Source organism: Myodes glareolus, chromosome 6 (genome assembly GCF_982192425.1).
Source record: "Myodes glareolus chromosome 6, mMyoGla1.1, whole genome shotgun sequence".
In the NCBI taxonomy this organism is placed as follows: Eukaryota; Metazoa; Chordata; class Mammalia; order Rodentia; family Cricetidae; genus Myodes; species Myodes glareolus.
In genome coordinates, this window is record NC_142031.1 from 4,337,820 (window position 1) to 4,357,196 (window position 19,377).

General features: G+C 55.7%; 2 protein-coding genes across 13 annotated transcripts in view; one reads left to right on the forward strand and one right to left on the reverse strand.

Annotated features, from left to right (window-relative positions):
• The window catches only part of Kcnab2 (potassium voltage-gated channel subfamily A regulatory beta subunit 2), an 89,708-nt gene extending 77,125 nt beyond the window's left edge, over window positions 1-12,583 (forward strand). For 5 of the 7 annotated variants that reach the window (XM_087906812.1, XM_087906816.1, XM_087906814.1 and 2 more), the window contains 10 exons: window positions 179-223; window positions 1,211-1,254; window positions 2,385-2,471; window positions 3,148-3,192; window positions 6,304-6,389; window positions 7,865-7,985; window positions 8,115-8,209; window positions 8,888-9,008; window positions 9,386-9,474; window positions 10,095-12,583. In XM_087906812.1, the coding sequence (XP_087762938.1) occupies window positions 179-223; window positions 1,211-1,254; window positions 2,385-2,471; window positions 3,148-3,192; window positions 6,304-6,389; window positions 7,865-7,985; window positions 8,115-8,209; window positions 8,888-9,008; window positions 9,386-9,474; window positions 10,095-10,184 (823 nt within the window). In that variant the 3' untranslated portion in view covers window positions 10,185-12,583. The remainder of the gene's footprint in view (window positions 1-178; window positions 224-1,210; window positions 1,255-2,384; window positions 2,472-3,147; window positions 3,193-6,303; window positions 6,390-7,864; window positions 7,986-8,114; window positions 8,210-8,887; window positions 9,009-9,385; window positions 9,475-10,094) is intronic. The other 2 variants (XM_087906817.1, XM_087906818.1) reach the window with 1 other exon arrangement.
• Window positions 12,584-13,098: 515 nt separating this feature from the next.
• The window catches only part of Chd5 (chromodomain helicase DNA binding protein 5), a 52,724-nt gene continuing 46,445 nt past the window's right edge, over window positions 13,099-19,377 (reverse strand). For 4 of the 6 annotated variants that reach the window (XM_087906804.1, XM_087906803.1, XM_087906805.1 and 1 more), the window contains exons 37-42: window positions 19,179-19,311; window positions 18,690-18,885; window positions 17,733-17,896; window positions 17,493-17,604; window positions 17,329-17,382; window positions 13,099-16,409 (exon numbers count right to left, since the gene is read on the reverse strand). In XM_087906804.1, the coding sequence (XP_087762930.1) occupies window positions 17,375-17,382; window positions 17,493-17,604; window positions 17,733-17,896; window positions 18,690-18,885; window positions 19,179-19,311 (613 nt within the window). In that variant the 3' untranslated portion in view covers window positions 13,099-16,409; window positions 17,329-17,374. The remainder of the gene's footprint in view (window positions 16,410-17,328; window positions 17,383-17,492; window positions 17,605-17,732; window positions 17,897-18,689; window positions 18,886-19,178; window positions 19,312-19,377) is intronic. The other 2 variants (XM_087906806.1, XM_087906807.1) reach the window with 1 other exon arrangement.

Here is a 19,377-nt window from a genome sequence, read left to right on the forward strand (position 1 = left end):
CTGTTAGTGGGGAGAACCAGACCCTGAGCTTGGCACCTGCGAGAACGTCACAATTCAGAAACACCCATTTCACACCAAGCTCCCAGGGGGCACAGCTGTAGGACCCCTCGGTGAAGGCCGAGGGAAGACCTCAAGGGCCAGCCAGGTCCAGTAGTAACTCCTCTCTTCTGCTCTGCAGACGGTCCAGCCTCGTCATCACCACTAAGATCTTCTGGGGAGGAAAGTAAGTGCCACAGTTTGCAATACCCCAGGGGAAGCTGGAGTCCGGGTTCCTGCCGAGACACCATTGGCAAAGCCGGGGCAAGGGTCACACTGTTGTCCTTGAGGAAGGAGGGAATGTTGGCCCCTCCACAGCTACCTGCAGGCTGGCACTCATTCCAGTCTGGGAACCTCACACCCATTTCGTCTCTTCCCAAATTGCAAGCAGCTTTGGCTGAATGTGCCTGTTACTCAAGCCTTGTTTAATTGTTATTTTTACTTACGTGGTGACATTATAAAAACTCTAGAAAACAGAAAATCGTGACCTGTCTAAACCATCTTAAAGTCTCTGGACCACCTATCCCTCTGCCAGCCTCCAGGTGTCTGGCTCTTATTCTCGACAGGGCTTGAGCAAGTTTATCTCCTGGAGATTATAAATCGGATTTATGAGCTGAGGATGAGGCTCAGTCAGTAGAGTTCCTGTCAGGCATGCACGAAGCCCTGCTTTTCTCCTCATACCCTGTAAGCTACGGTGGTTCCTGCTGACAATTGCAGTGCTTCAGAGGCTGAGGAATCAGAAGTTGAAGGTCATCCATGGCTGTGTAACAAATTTGAAGCTAGCCTGGGACACATGAGACCCTATATCAAAAAAATTAAATATTTGTTCTTAATTTTCAAAATCCTTAGCTAGACTTATATCTGTAACCCCAGTACTTGGGAAGCTGAGGCAGGAGGATCATGAGTTTGAGACCACCCTGAGCTATGTAGGGAAAACCTGTCTCAAAAAGTATAAATGATAAATCCAAGCTGAGCAGCAAGGTAATATTGAAGCCTAGAGCCCTGTGCCACCCTGGGGTCAGTGTCCAGGTACCCACCTGAGCCGTGGATCCTCAGCCTGAAGCTGTTATCCGCAGGTGTCGCATGGTCTGACCTGTGTTTTCCCAGAATTGTTATCGTAAATATTACCCCCAGTCGGCTGCAACATCTCCCACCCTGTTGGCCTGTTTTTCAGAGCGGAGACAGAGAGAGGCCTTTCCCGGAAGCACATAATTGAAGGTGAGCATGGATTCTAACCGTGGTGTCCCCAGCCCATGACCTCCTGAGCGAGGAGAGGCTCTCTCTAACCATGGTACCCCAGCCCATGACCACTGAGCAAGGAGGGGCTCTCTCTAACCGTGGTGTCCCCAGCCCGTGACCTCCTGAACGACGAGGGGGCTCTCTCTAACCATGCTGTGCCCAGCCCATGACCTCCTGGGCGAAGAGGAGCTCTCTCTAACCATGGTGTCCCCAGCCCATGACCTCCTGAGCGAGGAGGGGGCTCTCTCTAACCATGCTGTCCCCAGCCCGTGACCTCCTGAGCGACGAGGGGGCTCTCTCTAACCATGCTGTCCCCAGCCTGTGACCTCCTCTGAAGGACAGCTAAGAGGCATAGTAGCCTTCCCTTCAGTGATCCACCCCAGGCCTCGACCCTGGAGAACATGGACCCTTCTTTCTGCTCCAAAAAGCCATGAGGCAGGGAACCTCAGCCTGGACAGAGATGGCTGAGCCACGCACTGTCTGAACGGTCCTGGGCGAGACACCCTGAGCGTGTGTCAGAAGGTCTAGAAAGTAGAGCTGGAAGAGCACACACACACCCCCACACACACTGGGACGTTGGGAATGATGGACAATGTGGCCCAGAGTAGGGGTGTCTGGGTGTGGACTCTTCCTTTCCAAGTCATACTTATTCTGACCTAATATTTTTCATTAAGAAACATCGTAACTGAAGGGAGGCTTGGTACCCGGCCCTTGCACCCCAGGTTCAGTGTCTTCACCCTCTTTGCTCTAAGCTGCTAGGAGGTGTGTGTTGGTGATGTGTGTGTTACACACCACCCTCTTTTTGTACCACCTCTCCTTGTGTGATGCCATGCCAAGCTTTGCTTGTTTCGGTACAGACTGCCGGGTCCTGGAAGTGGTCCAAGGGCCATGGATCCATATGGTCTCAGGACATTTGGCCTGTGGTTCTCCTGATGTCCTCTGGAATAGCCAGGGTGCCCCCCACTCCCTTTAGGCTGTGCCTCCTGTCTTGGCATCTCCTCAAGACCCTCACCTGTCCTAAAGCTCCACGTGACAGGGTCCTGGCCTCTTCTGACTCTCGCCCCTGAGCCAGGCACAGGCAGTGCTGACCCCTCCCGCTCCTCTCCCAGGACTGAAGGCCTCACTGGAGCGACTGCAGCTGGACTATGTGGATGTGGTTTTCGCCAACCGCCCAGACCCCAACACGCCCATGGAAGGTAGGTCGACCAGTTAACCCTAGCCGGTTCATGCAGGACACAGTGCTCAGGACAGAGGTGACTAGGCCTCTGGGTGGGGGAGGGGAAGGCCCTGGCCCTGCCAGGCTGAGCCGGGGCCCTGATCTCATTCTGTATCCTGGCTGTGTTCAGGGCTTCTCTAGTGTGCTCCCAGCAGTTGGTATTTTGCACAGTGGCGGCTGTCGGGATGGTTTTATTCTTTTCATTCTGGTTCCCCTGGGAGGGCTTAGCGGTCTTTTGCTCTGGGGGGTAAGTTATTACCTGGAAGGGAGTAAGCACTCAGGGCTTTGAAGAGCCGTTTGTGTTTCTTTAGCTTTATTTATTCCCTCGACTCCCGGTTCCTCCATCTCTCCCACTTCCTGCCTCGGCATCTTCTCATTTATGCTTTGCTGCTTCTGGGTCTGGGGAGGTTAAGTCGGACTGGTTGTTTTGTCTCCATTTGCTTTTATATATATACCACACTGCTGTGTGTGTGTGTATATATATATATATATATATATGTATAGAGAGAGAGAGAGAAAAAAAAATTCTTCCTTTTTAGCAGAACTCTGTTCTGTGTGATGATTTGTGCTCTTCTGTCCCACCCTTAATCATACCACTCCTCTGTGTTCCCACAGCGATAAACTCTGGTCTCTTTAAATCTTTCTTTTATCACCAGGGGACCCATTTAGTTCCTTCAAGTCAAGGACATTCATCATTGAAGGTACACAGTACCCTCAGCCAACTATTGACTTCTGTGTCCGAGTTGCATTTTATGAGACAGTATTTTTATTTACACGACTCTCTGTCCCCCCCCATGACAAACTTCTCCATAAAATGCATAAGGGGTGGGGAAGCGCCCCCTGAGGACATCGTGCAAGCAGAGGGAAAGCAAGATGGTGTTGGAGCCCCTCGCTGCCCATCCATGCTGTCATCCACCCCTCCTTCCCCGTGTGCATGGCCCCCACTCCATGCTTGTGGTGCCGTGACCTGCAGCGGCCGGCTGACTTTCTGCCGGGGTCTCCCTTAACCTGAGGATGCTCCAGTCCCTGCCTGGGAGCCTGACCTTAGATGGTACAATGGGAAGGGTTGGAAAAGACTAGGTTTCCGCAGGGTCCTGGGATAAGACTGAGCAACCCCTAAGACTCGTCTCTTTCATAGTTCATGCTTGGTAAGTTCTAGCCTCCAACAGAGGCAAAGAACACCAGCCAACAAGCCGCCCTGTCTACCACAGAGGTTCCTGGTGAGCACTCTGGCCGGGTGTGGTCACTCAAGTCTGCTCATCTAGCAGCCAGGATCAAAATGGAGTGATTCTTTTCCTTGAAGAATACATACATGAGCTGGCACGATGCTGAGGCCCAGGGCGTCCTTGTGCCATGCTTGGTATCTGCCCTCCATCAGCAAATGGTCTAAGAACCCCGCCTCACGGATAGGCCTTGGTCTTCCTGGGAACTGGGCAGCATTCCACGCTGGAAGGGCTCCTGCCTGCCACCTGGTGCTGCCACCTGACCCCTCCCATGTATTATTTGTGATGCTGCAGAGACGCTGTGGGTTTTGGCCGCAGCTGGGAGGATTTAGCATCCCTGCTTCTGTCGAGCAGCATTAATTATTGAGGTGAAAGACAGCCGTCCCTAAGTGTCACTGTTTCTGGGTTCACTGACATGGGGCGCAGGTGCACAGTGTTCCTAAACATGCATCCCACATTTAGCCTTCCTCTGGCCAGACCCCCCAACTGCCTAGGTTTCCCCCACCCCTCAGAATAGCCAGTCACACCAGGCTCCTGACCCATCAGCCCTATTCCCAGGCTCTGCACCGTCTCCATCTCCCGCACTGCATGGGAAGAGCATGGCGCACTCTCCCTGGCTGTGATCCTCATGACCGTGACCAGACCGCTCTGGGGGAGGCTGGGGAGAGCGGCTGATTGCGCCACCCTCTCAGCTTCCCTACCTCTGGCATGTGGACCTAAGCCTTGGCTGAGAAGAATAGGGAAACCGTACCGCATGGTCTCAGGTGCCTCCAAGAGTGTTTCTAAAAATCTTCACAAGGGCAGCTTGTCTAGGAGCCTGGGCTCCATGGAGGAGAACCCAGGGTCTCTAGGTCTCCTGACCTCTTCCCAGTGTAAAACATGTCAGTTAAAGGCAGTGACTCAGGGAAGGTCCCAGAAGGCCCAAACTCCCCTCTCATGTGTCCCTCATCTAGGTAGGGTAAAGAAGACCCTAAAGAGTCACAGTCCCCGACCTCAGAAGTGGTGGGGCGGGGCAGAGTTGCCCTGCAGGGGCAGAGTAAGATGTAACTTCCCTGGTGTTCTGGGTGAACTTACTGGGACCATTTTGCCAGAATCCCAGTGACCTTAGCTCCAGAGATAGGATGCCCTGAGTCCACCATGAATAGACCTTAGCCAAAGCCATACTTAGAGACCCAGAATGAGTAAGAAGTATGACACCCCCCAAAACAGGGAAGACAGAAGCCAACACTATGCCCCATGCAAGGAAGGTCCTGTGAACCCAATGGTGTTTCGAGGCAGGCCATCAGAACGGCTCTGCCATTCTCTGCTCCCCTTCTCTCACGGTCCCTCCCAGGATCGTGGCCACTAGGGTGGGGTGGGGACATTCAGAAGCGAGGCGGATGTTACCCCTGTGTTTTTAGAAACACTTCTCTACACCCCTACCCTGCCTTTGGCTGTTGCCCTTGCAAGCATTGTATCAGACCTGTGAGAAATCCATGGAGCCATCCCTCACCCCTCCAAGACCCCGTTCCGTTTTCAGAGCCAACCCATCTCTTAAGAAGCAAAATGGCCAAAGGAGAAGGCCTACAAGTGGCAGGGTTGTTAAAATTAGCTCAAATATCCCGTTTGTAATAATGGGTCTTGTTGTGACATTTTTCTACATGATTATCATGTATTTCAATCACCCCCGTCACCCCTTTCCCCCTCTCACTCCTGATCATCCTTATTCTTCCCATCTGGTCCCCTTCACACTTCCAACTGGCAGATTTTTATGCCCCCCAGACCCGTGAATTCGATGGCACGTGTGCTGTTGTGGTGGGGAGAGTCCCACTCTTGCCCTAGAGGATGGGGTGGGAGCGTCTCAGCCATTCACTCCTTAGGATGTTGTGAGTCTCAGCTTTTGTGGACCCTCACACTTCAGTCCCTCCTGGAATGGACAGTTAAACCCACCCTCCTACCCCCATTGCCCTGAGGAAGACTCCAGCCTGGGCATGGTCTGCCCAGACCTTTCCATTTCTGCTTCCGGCTCCCCAAGCACAGGAACAAGAAACTCTGGTCCCAAGAGCCCCAGCCTCAAGGGCCTGCCTTTGTCCCTACAGATGCCATCTTCCCTCCCTGTGAAGCCCTCAGGACCCCAGTGGGAATGGCTTTCAGTAACTAGCAGAACTGTGTTTGCAAGCGTTGCTGACGTCACTGCCTTGGCCGGTCTGGTTGTAAAGCCTTTATCCACCTAGCTGGTTCACTGAGTGACCAGGACTCCTACTTCCTCATCCTAGAGTCTGAGGCCCACTCTTGGAGTTCCCCTCCCCTCATCCCCATAGCCAGCCACAGGGACATCAGACTGCTCACAAAGCCTTTTTCCAGGGATCTTGGCAAGCCTCACCTGCTCAGAGATTTGTCTTCAGGATTTCAATTCCATTTTCTTTTCTCCTGGAATCTCCGCTCCCCAACACCCACACTCGACCCTGGGAGCCAGGAAGTACACTGCTTGCAAGATGCCTTTGCAGCCTGCTCCCTCCTCCTGGCACCCCCACCTGCATCTGCAGACCATCCCCAGGCTGGGCCTGAACCCCAGCCGTTCCAACCCATGTTTTCCCTTCTCTCTCACAGAGACCGTGCGGGCCATGACCCACGTCATCAACCAGGGGATGGCCATGTACTGGGGCACGTCACGCTGGAGTTCCATGGAGATCATGGTAGGATGGCACCCGTGTCTCCACAGACATGGGTTCCTTGTGGGAGGAGATCCCAAGACTCGGACAAACGTGTCGGAGCATAGCAGGGTGTGGTTGACATAGGTGTGCGTCTCAGCTTGCCTCACAGCGCAGTCCATGGCCCTGGACTTGGTTTCTGGATCTATAGGACAAGCCTGCCAGCATGGTCCTAGGCCCTCAGTACCTGTGCTGCTTGCCATTTATTCGGGGCTTCTGGGATGTTCTGTTAGACTTAAGGGCTTAACAGGAGCCGATGCCCATTTTAGCCTCTACAGTACCGCAGTAGGTAAAGGATGATGCTAACCCTCTGTCTCAAGTGGGAAAGTCAAGGACAGAGGGGTTAACTCCCATCTTAAGATCACACTGCTTAGGTCAAGACTGATACCCAGACAGTGCAGGTGGGAGCCTGGGCTACCTTTTCAGGAAAACACCCCAGCAATTTTCATCTCTTTCCATGGGAGCCACCAGGCTAGAGCAGCTTATGTCCCTATGTATTTCTGGGGTTCCCAGGAAGAGTCAGCAGGATGTCCCTGTCCTCGAAGACACGGAAGGGAGTGGCCCAGAAGGAGAGTCTGCCTCCATCCTGCAGCCTGAGGGCAGGCAATCCTGATGGCCTCTGCCTTCACTCCACATTCAGCCCTGCCCTTGCCCCTGGCTCTGCCCAGTGTCCCTGCATTCCAGGCATGCAGCGCTGCTGCAGCGTCCGTGAGCCACACATTATTGCTGCATACAGGGAGGGAGTGCAACAGGATTTTTGTTTTTTAAAATCCCAGGGGACTTTGGAAGCCCCTGGTGTAACTCAGCATTTGAGTGGATCCATGAGTCTGGGTCAGGCATCTTGCTGACCACCCAGCCAGCCCTGGGAAAGATGCCAGTGCCTTCACCCCACTCCCTAGAGGGAGAAGCTGGGTTTCAGACCAGAGCAGAAGCAGGGCTGCTCTAAGTGGCAGTCATGTCCCCACCATAGGACTGTCTATAGGCAGTAACCTGAGTTTACCCATCTGTGTCAGTTGCTGAGGGCCTTCAGGCCAAGGCCCCAAGCTCCTGATCCCTAACTAACTACATCAGTTAGCTGATGTAGCTGTTGCCTCCAGGAAGGCTTTTACAACCCTCAAATTCATCATAGGTCCAGGGCCTTGAGTGCCAGGCATAAGCTGCTCCTATTGGAAGGACTTCAGACACCCGTGGCTCATTGACACCTTATGACAAATGGGGACACTGAAGCACCATGCTCCCGTTCACCCCTGACCTGAGGCCTTACTACATTGTGATTCCTCCAAGAACCATCAAGTCTTAGGATTCCAAAGCCTCCCCTCTTTTCCTGGCTCCCATGGGGTCTGCCTCAGTCTCTCAGGAAAGCCGGAGGTGGAGGGAGCATCAGGGCCTGGGAGGCCTCTGTGTCCTTTCCCCGTGACCCCCCAGGTCTCCTGACACAGCCATCTCCTTCTGTACCTCAGGAGGCCTACTCGGTGGCCCGACAGTTCAACCTGATCCCGCCCATCTGCGAGCAGGCTGAGTACCACATGTTCCAGAGAGAGAAGGTAGAGGTTCAGCTGCCAGAGCTGTTCCACAAGATAGGTGGGTATCAGCCTACCCTGCCTGCCCCACTCCTCACCCCTCAGGGCCCCAGCTTAACCTCACCTGCGCTCGCTCTCTCTCTCTCTCTCTCTCTCTCTCTCTCTCTCTCTCTCTCTATCTCTGTCTCAGGAGTGGGTGCCATGACCTGGTCCCCTCTGGCCTGTGGTATCGTCTCAGGAAAGTATGATAGTGGCATCCCGCCTTACTCCAGAGCCTCCCTGAAGGTAAGCCCAGCTGGGATCAGAAGGGGTTCCAAGTCTGTAAGGACCTCCCATCCATGGGACAGACCTTAGATAAGTAGACCCACGAACCTCACACACACACACACACACACACACACGCACGCACACACATGCACGCGTACACACACATACACGCACACACACGCACGCACACACATGCACACGTACACACACACGCACACACATACGCACATTCACCCCTTCCATGCATCAACATTCAATGGTCTGGTCCACTACCACCTTGGGCTATGCTCCCATCTCCGTGATGTCCCCCACTCTACCATCACAGAGACCCCAGACAAAATGTAGGGCACAGAGTTGTCCCCAAATCAAATTCTGTTCCCTTGCTGAACACCCAAGAAGCATAATGGCGATCATATTTGGGAGACAAGCACCCTAGAGCTCCAACTCTAGGTCTTACTCTCTCCCAAGCCTGGGTCCTAGGAGGCCCCACAGGGCCAAAGGTAACCTGTGCCTCTGGTCCAGGTTCTGGTTGGTCCACCACAAACAAACCTAGTCCTTCAGGATCCGGAAGGGTGTAAGTCTGGCCCGGTGCACACAGGAGGCCAGGTGCCAACAGAGCTGATGTTTGTGGAGAATCAGCTACCTGCATCTGGAGGTCCAGAAACCTTCCCTTACCTGGAGCTTGTTCCTTCCCAGGGCTACCAGTGGCTGAAGGACAAGATCCTGAGTGAGGAGGGTCGGCGCCAGCAGGCCAAGCTGAAGGAACTGCAGGCCATCGCCGAGCGTCTAGGCTGCACCCTCCCCCAGCTGGCCATAGGTAATGGGCTCTGGGCACGGTGCAGGGGACACCTGTGAGGGACCCTAGACAGCACTCCCTTGAGGGCCAAGGTAAGGACTCCTGGGGCAGAGTTCAAATCTTTGTCTCTTTAAGAGACAGACCACCAGCCTAGGCCCTCAGTCAACTAGCCGGGGTCGTGGGGAAGGGAAGGCATCTTTGAACACTTGGGCCACCCCTCCAGCAGAAGCAATGTAGCCAGAGATCCCCAGAACCTTCTCTAGATACCCCTAGGGCAAACTCCCATGCGGTACTACTGAGCATTCTAAGAGCACCCTGTGACCCCCAGCGAGAGCCCAGATGTAGCCAGGCAGGTCCTGCAGGGGGTTCCTCCCTCACCTCTGGTCATGTGCCCACAGCCTGGTGCCTGAGGAACGAGGGTGTCAGCTCTGTGCTTCTGGGTGCTTCCAATGCAGAGCAACTTATGGAGAACATTGGCGCAATACAGGTAAGAAGGGGGCCCTGGTGGTGACTCAGGCACCTTCAGCCTTCCTGGATACATAGATAGCTTCACTGAGCATCCTTCCAGGAGCATGGGGCCTACGGGGATGGCAGAGGGCCCTGCTCCTGTGGAGTTGTTCCTCACAGGAACAGACGTAAACAGTGTAGAAGATTGAGTGTAGTGAGGCAACCACCACTGTGGGCAGAGAGGCCAGAGTTAGGCAAGGATGCTGAAATGCAGGGCAGAGGCCTTAGAGGCCTGGGAGGCCTCATAAAGAGAGAGACACAAAGGTCCCGGTGGTGCGGGAAGGGGGTTGTGCAACCACTCATCAAAGAACCCTTTGGGGACCAGGAGGTCAGAGGACTGGAGTAGAGGGGCAGCCCCTGGAGTTGCATGCCTGCAGGGACATAGGTGAGATGAAACCCTGGAGGTTTGTGACATGGAGCAGGGCAGGCCCCAGCTGAGCTTTCAGGTGGCTTCTGCTCTTGGCGCGGATGGAAGCCAAGGGCCAAAGACCTGATGGGACTTAATGATGGGAACTGCAGCTGGATTCCTGGCCGTGAGACGCTGGGAAGAGCTGCCCGCCTCTCCTTCCGGCCAGGCTAGCCTCTCACCCTTGCACGCAGGTCCTTCCTAAACTGTCGTCTTCCATCGTCCACGAGATCGATAGCATTCTGGGCAATAAACCCTACAGCAAAAAGGACTATAGATCCTAAGCCACCCCCACCACCTGCTCGGACAGTTTCCGGTTCCCTCGTCGTCTCTGTTCGCTCGCTTCTGCTGTTTCAAAGCCAAATGCAGAGTGTGGTTCGTATCCAAGGGGAAAACACTATGTCCAGACGTTACCAGGAAATGACCTCCAAAGTCACCGCCAGATGCCACCTGCCGCTTCTTCACTGGATACTGGCTGACGGGTGCCAGGAGATGGCATCGATTAGGGAGGACGTCCAAAGGCTCCCACCCCAGCCTTCCACCTCTGCTTATCCTTCAAGAAGGAACGTTTGCCCCCAGCCATGGCCCTCCATGGAGATTCCAGAAGTCATGGCCGAATGGAGCTCTAATCCTCGGAGCAGGCAGGGCCGGCCTCTCTGCCAAGAACCCCGGCCTCCAGAGAGGGGCCCGCCACTTCCTAGCACCTCTTCAGCAGCCAGATCCTGGTGGTTAGGGCAGGGCCCCCCTCTTTCCATGGACACCGGGCACTTTGTCTGAGGCTGGCCTGGGGTCCCACCCTTCCCAGACCTTGACCTGACCCACATGCCCAGTGGGCCTTGGCTAGGGTTGTACCTACCTAGCTGGCCCTTGGCCCCCACCCTTACCCTTGCTGGCAGGGGCAAGGATCCCAGCTGGCTTTCCCAGTGTCTTCCACCCTGCGTACAGCTGCTGAACCCCACAGCAGGGAAGCCCAGCAGCAGGCTTGGATGGAGCCCTTTGGCGTATGCCCCTCTGTCCTGAGCTATAGACAGGTGTGGCAGCTGGTCACGCTATAGGCAGGTCGCAGCAGACTGGGCCCATGCTCACAAGACCATAGTCCTCTCAAATCTTCCTCTAATACCTCTGCTGTACTGGGGCAGTGGGCTTGTGACTTGGGCTCTGCCCAGAAAAGACAGAGCTTTTCAGTGGTGGGGGGGGGGCTCCCTGGGGTTTCTATTGCTGCAAACTGGGGGAGGGGCAGAACTCCAGTAACCATCCCCAGTTTCTAAGACAAGATCTCCAGGGACCCCTCCCAAAAACGATGGCCAGGATGGCTCATTCCCTGCTGCATCCCGCCGTGCTGGCCTAGGACAGGCTGCCAAGGAGGAGAAAGGGCAGGGTGGGCAGCCCCTTAGCAGTAGGAGCTAGGTGGATATCGTGATGCCAGGAAGCCTGCAGGTTTGAGCAGTGCATGCTACCTGGAGGCTCAATCCCCATGATCCTATGATGCTTTGGGGACAGGGTCCTGCCCATGTGTGCCCCCGACTCCCTAGAAGACCCAAGCCTCCTGCCCTGGACAGGCAGTGGCCAATCCCCAGGCATACACCTAGGAAGCACAGCACCCGGCTTCTCTTCTGCAGCTGCCATCACAAGGCTCCTCCCTGCTCCTCTTTACCCTCTGTTGTCCAGCCAGAGCTGGGCAGAGGCTAGGGCAGGGTGGGGAGGATGGAGGAACGAGACAGGAAGGAAGGCAGCAGAATGAGCAGCTTCCTCTCTCTCACACACACACAACCCCCCTGCAGACCCCGGGCTCTCAGATCTTTCCCACTGCTCAAAGCCCCAAGCCCTGAGACCTCAGAAGCAGCCCTGTGGGTGTGGGAATGGAGGCCACTAGGCTCTGGCACCTCCATGCCTGAGCTAGAAGAGCCTGCTTCCTGGACAGGGCCCTGCAGTGGCCCAGCAGGAAGTAGCCAGCCCTATCCACACAGCTGACCTCAGCCCTGTTGCTATGTGGACCAAGTATGCAGGGATGCCCACAGTAGGAGCCGCTGCCGCCTGTGAGCCACACCTCAGAGCTAAGCCCCTGCTGGGTGTGTGTAAGAGACAGGAAGACAGGCTGCAGGGTGAGCCCTAGATGCAGGGAGCCTCCTTGATGACAATTTAACCAAGTGTTTCTGGGATATTTTCTTCCTTATATACTTTGGAGGAGTTGGGGGTCACCTGCCTCCATGGAGGGATTTGGGTAGGACAGGTCTTGGGAGACCACAGAAGACAAGTACAGGCAGCCTATACAGGGGGAGCTGGCCCCAGGCCCTTGAAGGGTCTAAGGCCAGTTCCTTCCTCCATGGCCACACATCTCCCTTCCTCTGGCCCCAGGTGCCTGTTGGTCGGCCCAAGCCAGCCTCCGGCACAGCCAGCCAGGCCTGATACAGGTGGGGGCTGCTTGCGGGATCTGGCACACGGAGCCCTGCTATTGCTCATCCCAGACCCAAGGTCCTGAGGCACCGCAGGACACCCGTGTGCCTGCTCTTGTCAATCATGTACATAATGTGCTTCCTCCCCCCATTTTTTAACAAGCGTGGCTCCTTGCTAATTGCACCCCACCAGGCCGACCGCAAGCGCCTCCAGCTTCCCAACAGACTCAGACCAAGGTGCAGCCCATATTTATGGAATGACAAATAAAATCCGAGCCCTTCGGTCTCCATGCTTCCGTCCTCTCATTGCCACACACAGCGCTAGAGGGAGGGCAAAGCCACTGACCACAGGGAGTCAAGGTCTTGGGTTTCCCACCCCTAAACCCAACTCTGCAGCTGAGGTCAAGATGGAAGGGCGGGCCCAAATACAGGGCAGAGAGATGGAATGGGTTGGTCAAAAGATCCACCCTGCTCCTCCTAGATGCCCATGGGAGATGCGGGCACCTCTCCCCATCATACACACATCTTCCCAACACCTCCAGAGGCCCAGAGCTGATGGCTGGAAGGCTCCATGCCTTGAGAGACCAGCTGGCTGCTATTCTCACATTGATGGGTTTGGGTCACTGCAGTGTGTCTGAAGGTGCCAGTAGGCAGTGCCTCTTCAAGCACCCTGCCATTTGGGGTCTTCCCTCCTCCCTGTGAGCCCTGAGCCAGGGGTGCAAGATTTGGAAAGCATTCTCACCTCCCCCGCCACTCACCACCTCCCTCTTCTAAACCAGCAAGACTAAGAACTACGACAACTCCATCCCTTCCCAAAGGGTTTATTAAAACACAGAAACCAAAACATACACACAGAGTACAAGTAAAGATAACAGTTGGCTAGCCTGTCCAGCCTCCCCCAGGACAGCCTTCAGAGGAGCTGGGGTATGTGCCCCTGGGACCCATTGAGACACTCTGGCTAGCTCCAAGTGCCTATTCCTGCTTCACCAGGGTGTACTGGATGGGGTAGCGGCAGGACAGATGCCAGCCTGGCCTGGGCAGGAAGAGAACTCCCTGTAGAGTCTAGCTTGACCCTGGCAGGCAGCAGGGGGCCCTCCCTCCTCTCCAGGCCGGGTAGAGGAGCCACCTCCGAGCAGGACTCTGGTCCCTGTGTGGCTATGTGGAGTTCAGGACATACACACACACCCAACAGGCCCTTTCTGGGTTATCGCACCTAAAAAAATACTTTGTTTTAAAAAAAATCTGAAAATTAAGAGGGAAAATATCCATAAACACAAGGACACCGACGACTTTGGGCTGACGCACCACAACCTGTAAACTTCCGGGTATATAAATTGGGCGGGTCGGCTTCCTCCTCCATGCTGTGTTCTGTGCGGGAGCGAGCGCCTTAGGGGTGGCTGTCCACCTCGTGGACAGGCTAAGACAGCGAAGGTGGAGGGAGGGTCAGCCTGGGTCCCTAACCCCCTTCCTTGACACACACCAGAAGCTCCGAGCATCAACACCTGTCCACTCTATGGGACTACAGGATTTCTGGCCCTCAAGCCCACCATCAGCATGCCCCCTGCAGGACCTCAAGACTTAGGGGATGGTTGCAGGTGTTATACTGAGTCTATCAACCCTGTATGGGTTTGGGGGCACCTAGAGGGTGAGGGAGGGAGCCCTGGCGCACAGATGGCCCTGGAGTATAAGAATTCTACAGAGGAAGCACTTCAGAGCAGGAGTGTGCGAGGGGGTGCCCTCAGGTGTTGTAGGTCCAACCCAAATGCCCTGTGTCTCACCTGAGAGCCACCCCACACCTTCCACAGAAATCCTATAGCAGCTAGTGAATCAAAGTGACTGGAAATGTGATGTCACTGTGGCATGAGGACCCCAATTCTATCAGCAAAACAGAGCCAGCCTCAAGATGCCACCTCTGCCCCCATCACTCTCTGGCAGGAGACAGCTGAGAGACCTTTTCCTCCCCACAGTTGCCTGGGCAATCTAGCCTCCCAAACCTCCTAGGTGCTCTTCCCAGCAGCAGGGGGCTCGGGTCAGGGTGGCTGTGGAGAGAAGGCCAAGGTGGGTGGGTGTAGCCTAGGAAGAGGCAGACACAGGCAGAACACAGACTCCTGGGAGATGTCATCAGGGGAAGGGTGAACCCTTGAGAGTTACAGGCCCTACTGTCCCCCCTGTGCCTACAGACCCCAGTGTCAGGCTCTGTCACCTGGGGCAAAGGAGGTGAGTACAGCTCCAAATGAGGCCAACAGGGCTGACTGTCTTGCCCGATGGGATTAGCACAAGGGGCACTGGGTTGGGGGACAAGCTTATGGTGGCCACTCCCATGCAGGGGACAGCCCTTCTTAGAGCGTGGGGTCAGTCACCATGATACACCTGGAGATCAATGGTGTATGCTCAGGCCCGCAGAGGTCCTGTCTATGACCAGAGTCCCCCCTCTGCCTACCCACAGTGTCAGACCAATGTGTGGGAATGCCACAGTGGAAGAAGCCGTGGGGGTCCAGCCCTCCAGGGGTTCAGAGGAGGAGCTATGTTACAGATGTGCACATCTGGGCTAAGGAAAGACTGGGCACCTGCCCAAGTGTCCTTAAGACAAGCCATGGAGACCCGCCCCCAATCTTGGTGGACCCAGAGACACTGTGTAACCCTCCTTTCCCAGGGAGGAGAATCTGAACCCCTCCAATCTTCCTGACCTCAGACCCAACGTGCTTCTTCCCAGAAGCCTCTTCTTTATCTTCAGGGTATACTGAACCCCAGGGCATCTGCCTAGGAAGCGCCAAGGCAAGGGCTTGAAAATCTCCAGATTGAGCTAGGGTCAGCAAGAAGGTCAGATACAGGCCAAGCGCCTGGCAGGTCCACCCCACCCGTACCCCAGCATGGAGCATTATGTGATGCCACAGGCTGGGGCAGAGCCAGACAAGTTGGTATGGCAACACTGGCATGGGAAGATGGCCCTGGCATTCCAAGGCATCCCTACAGGAAATAAGGCCAGAAGCCTTGGAGGCTCCAGCTAGGAAAGATCTAAAAAAGCCATCAGATCCAGTGCCACCTCCAATTGCAGCTCTCCACCCCCTCTGAGAACCAGCAAGGGCCACGGTGGCCCCTACTTCACACAGCAGCTGCCCTAGTCAAGGCCTCTCTAGGACCAAGACAACAGAGAAGTTCATCTTGACATCTGTGATCCAGGATGTTGGGCACAGGCTTCCCTGTCCCCATGTGGAGTGGGTCAAGTCTCCCAGGACCACCCAACAAACATGACCCTCTTTCCTGGGACACCCTACCAGCTCCCACCTGCCTGCACCATACTCCTGCAAAGAGTAAATGTTCAGAAGCCCCTGTAGGGCCAGCCTTTGGCCCGGGTCTGTCCTGCCTTCTGAGGCACCCTCTTCTGTTTGCCACACATCGCTGGGGCCTCCAATGTCCACTGGAAACAGATTCCAGAGCCTTTGAGATATGTGTCCCTGCCAGGAGATGAAATGTACCTGGTGGTCCCCAACCCTGGTAGGAAGGAGATAGAAAACCCCAACCTGGGCATCACCAGGCTAAGCAGCCTCTCTCCAGACCTGATCCCCCCCTAACGCTAGAGTCCCAAGTAGGCAGGGGGCCAGAGCAGACGGGTCGTCACACAGGTGCAGACAGGGGTAAGGGACACACTAAGGGCTTCCAGACCGTGGGATGCTGCGTTCTCCCCAGCTGGAGTCAGTCCACAGAGCAACATCAAGGGCCTCCAGAGAACTTCCCCTTGCGTCTGGAGCCGGGTGACAGACGGGAGCGCCGTGAGTCTGAGTCTTCCACACGTCATCCAACTTTTTATCAAGACAAACATGTTCGCATCTTCGGTAGGAAAGTGCAAAAAAAAGTACAGGTAAATGGAACTTCCTCTAAGTCAGTCACTCTGGAAAAGGTGCCAGGGCCTTGCCCGGCATAGCGGAGGGTGGGATGCAGTGTGGAAGAACACTTCAACTACAAGGAGGTGGCACTTCTGGGCTCTTGTGCAGCCAGGCTGGGCCTTGTCCTCTGCGTGATAGAATTGCTTGCTTTCCCTTTTTTATCCCAACACGGCGCCGACTCCTAAAAGGGCTGTAGCTTTTCTCTCCCGTGGGGGTTGGGCAGGTGGCCCGGCTGCAAAAGGCAAATCAGTGGGTTACACAATTGGCTGGTCAGGTCTCCAGAGGCACCCAGCTGTCCACAGTGGTCACACTTATGATCACAGGGAATCTTGAAATTAAGATTCCCCTAGTCTCAAGCCTTTGGGCTAGATGTGAGCTGCATCCAAATTACTGGAGTCCTAGCATCCAGCAGGCTCTACCAGGAAGCTCATCCAGGGCTTCTGGCCTTGCATCTACCTTACAGGGACAGACAGGACTTGGAGAGGCCATCATGACTGGCAACCTCTCCGAATTCCCCATCTCCACACCCAAAACCATTAATACACTCAACCCCTCAGGTACTCCATCCTCAGGTACCTCCCCCTGGTCCTGAACAGAGAATAAAGGTATAAGACAAACAGCAACTATCCATGGGGTCAACCACCATGCAGGACAGGGTTCCAGGCTGGGAGCAGTGATACCTAACACATGTCTAACACACGTGTACATAAAGATGTCCACATGAATACACACACACATACAACAGCCATGACCAAGTCCAGGTCAGAATGTGACTCGAAGCTACCAGAAATATTAAGACTCCCAAGGTTCAGAGGCATGAGTCGAGTGCATGAACAGGACAAACCAGAGGATACGGGACAGTGGTGTGTTGGACAGCAGCGTGTGTGGGACAGCGGCGTGTGTGTGGGACAGCGGCGTGTGTAGGACAGCGGCGTGTGTGGGACAGCGGCGTGTGTGGGACAGCGGCGTGTGTGTGAGACAGCGGCGTGTGTGTGGGACAGCGGCGTGTGTGTGGGACAGCGGCGTGTGTGTGGGACAGCGGCGTGTGTGGGACAGCGGCGTGTGTGGGACAGCGGCGTGTGTGTGGGACAGCGGCGTGTGTGGGACAGCGGCGTGTGTGGGACAGCGGCGTGGCCAGCAAGCCTGCTCACCTCAGCTGGAAAGGAGCGCTGCAGCAGGGGGAAGTCACGAGGACGACTAGATGTCTGCCAAGAAGAGATCAGAGCATGGGCTTGCCTGGCATCCCCAGCGACAGGCAGGCTGGGCCCCGGAGGGCCATCGCGTGCATGCTGCCCGGACGCGGATGGGGACCTACCAGTTACATAGGGCCCCAGGGGCATCTGGTTGTAGTTGACAATCCCTCCCGGTCCAGGGCCCCGGAAGTTGGACCCAAAGCTGTTGTACATCTGAGAGGAGCCGAAAGCGCCCTGGAGGCAAGGACCAGCTTTACAGGTGACAACCAGAACATCACCCAACCCCCGCCCAGGGGCACCCACCCCACCCCGTATGACAGGAGGACTCAGGTCCATGATGCGGTGTGCAGGCCAAACCTGACCTGCTGGATGGTGGGGTCACCAGCACGGTTGGTGAGGCGGCTCAGGATGCTGCGCTCGGACATCTGCAGACGGGCAGCCACGGGGGGGATGCGTGACAACATGGAGGGCAGGCGAGTCACATCTGCCTTCATGTCGCTCAGCAGTTCCTCCAGCTGGTTCAGGACTGCAGGGCGGGAGGGCCTGAGATGGAGGGCTTGCCCTGCCCTCCACGGATGCCATACAGCAGTGCCCAGGAAGGTGCCCTTGACATACATCACAACACACACCCAAAAGTAGACACCATGGGCCATCCCTCACCAGGCTCTTCAGATCCTGGGAAGCCTGGGATTGCCAACTGGAGAAACAGGGTTTGCAAGAAAAACTCCTTCAAGGGCCCCTCCTGGCAGAAAAGAACTCCAGACACTTGGCCTGGGATTCCCTTTCTGGGTGGCCAGCGACACCGACACTAGGTCATTAGGGCGTAGTGGCCAGTGGAGACAGAGCATGGACCAGCCCTTCACATATGAGTAAAGCGTTAGTCATACCCGTTTCCACTCTGGGCTATCCCCTGCCCACAAGGAGTCTGGAAGCCCCCAGACCAGCAGAGATCTGGAGTAAGATTCAAAGGAGACATTGGACAAATTGTTCCCCTTCTTAAATTCCAGTGCCCTTGCCCCGAGATGGACACTTAAAATGCATTGTTCCAGGCACAGGACACAGCGACGTGAGCATTACCTCTGTGCCACCTACCCAACCTGTGCCCTCCTTGTTGGCATTTCTGTGAAGGGCATAAAAGGGGGGACCTCGTTTCCCTACAGGTGAAATGAGGTACAGGAACAGAACTACACCCCTCTGGTCCTAGATGCTTCACGCTCTGGGCATCCTGTCAGCACCTCCAGTGGAGGCCAAGCATGCTCCTTGGGCAGGATGGTGGCTCCGGGCTGCACCACCGGAGGTAAGGAACGGGACTCACTCACCCTTGTGAAGGACGGCATTGGCAGGCTTATTCCCGGCGAGCGACTCCTTGGATAGGTGCTGGTGGCTCTCAGCAAGGCACTCCACCTCTGCCAGGCGCGCATTGAGAGCCATGGCGGGGTGGTTGGGATCCTGGGTCATGTTGAGGTACGCAGCCCTCCGGAGCTGTTCCTCGATCACCAGTGCCTGCTCCAGCAGCTGGGGGGAAGGTGTGTGTGTGAAGTGACAGCACTGGCCTGGCCCCTCCTCCCACTGGCACCTCCCTGAAGTTGAGGCTCTGGGCTGGCCTCCTCCCTCCCCCCCAGCCTAATCTACTGGGCCACAGGACCCTTTCACAAACCGAGTTCTCCGATCCCATACCCTGGACAGTGGGGGATGGGCACACACATGCTCTCACACAGCATGGGCTGACTGGATGGATTCTTAGAGGAGAGCCTGGCGCGGGTCTAGGTGCAGGGATAGGCAGGGAGGTAACACCCGTGAAGGCCTACCTTGAACCTGCGGGCCAGAAACTTGTTCTTCATTTCCAAGTAGTTGCCCTTGTGGATCTCAGACTTAAAGGGCTCGTTGAGGATCATGTACCGCGGGTCATTCTGAATGTCCTGCCAGCGGGCATAGCCATGCCTGGGGGTACAGTTAAGGGCAAAGCTGGCCACAGGAAAGAGGGGCTGGACAGGAGGGGTGAGGTGG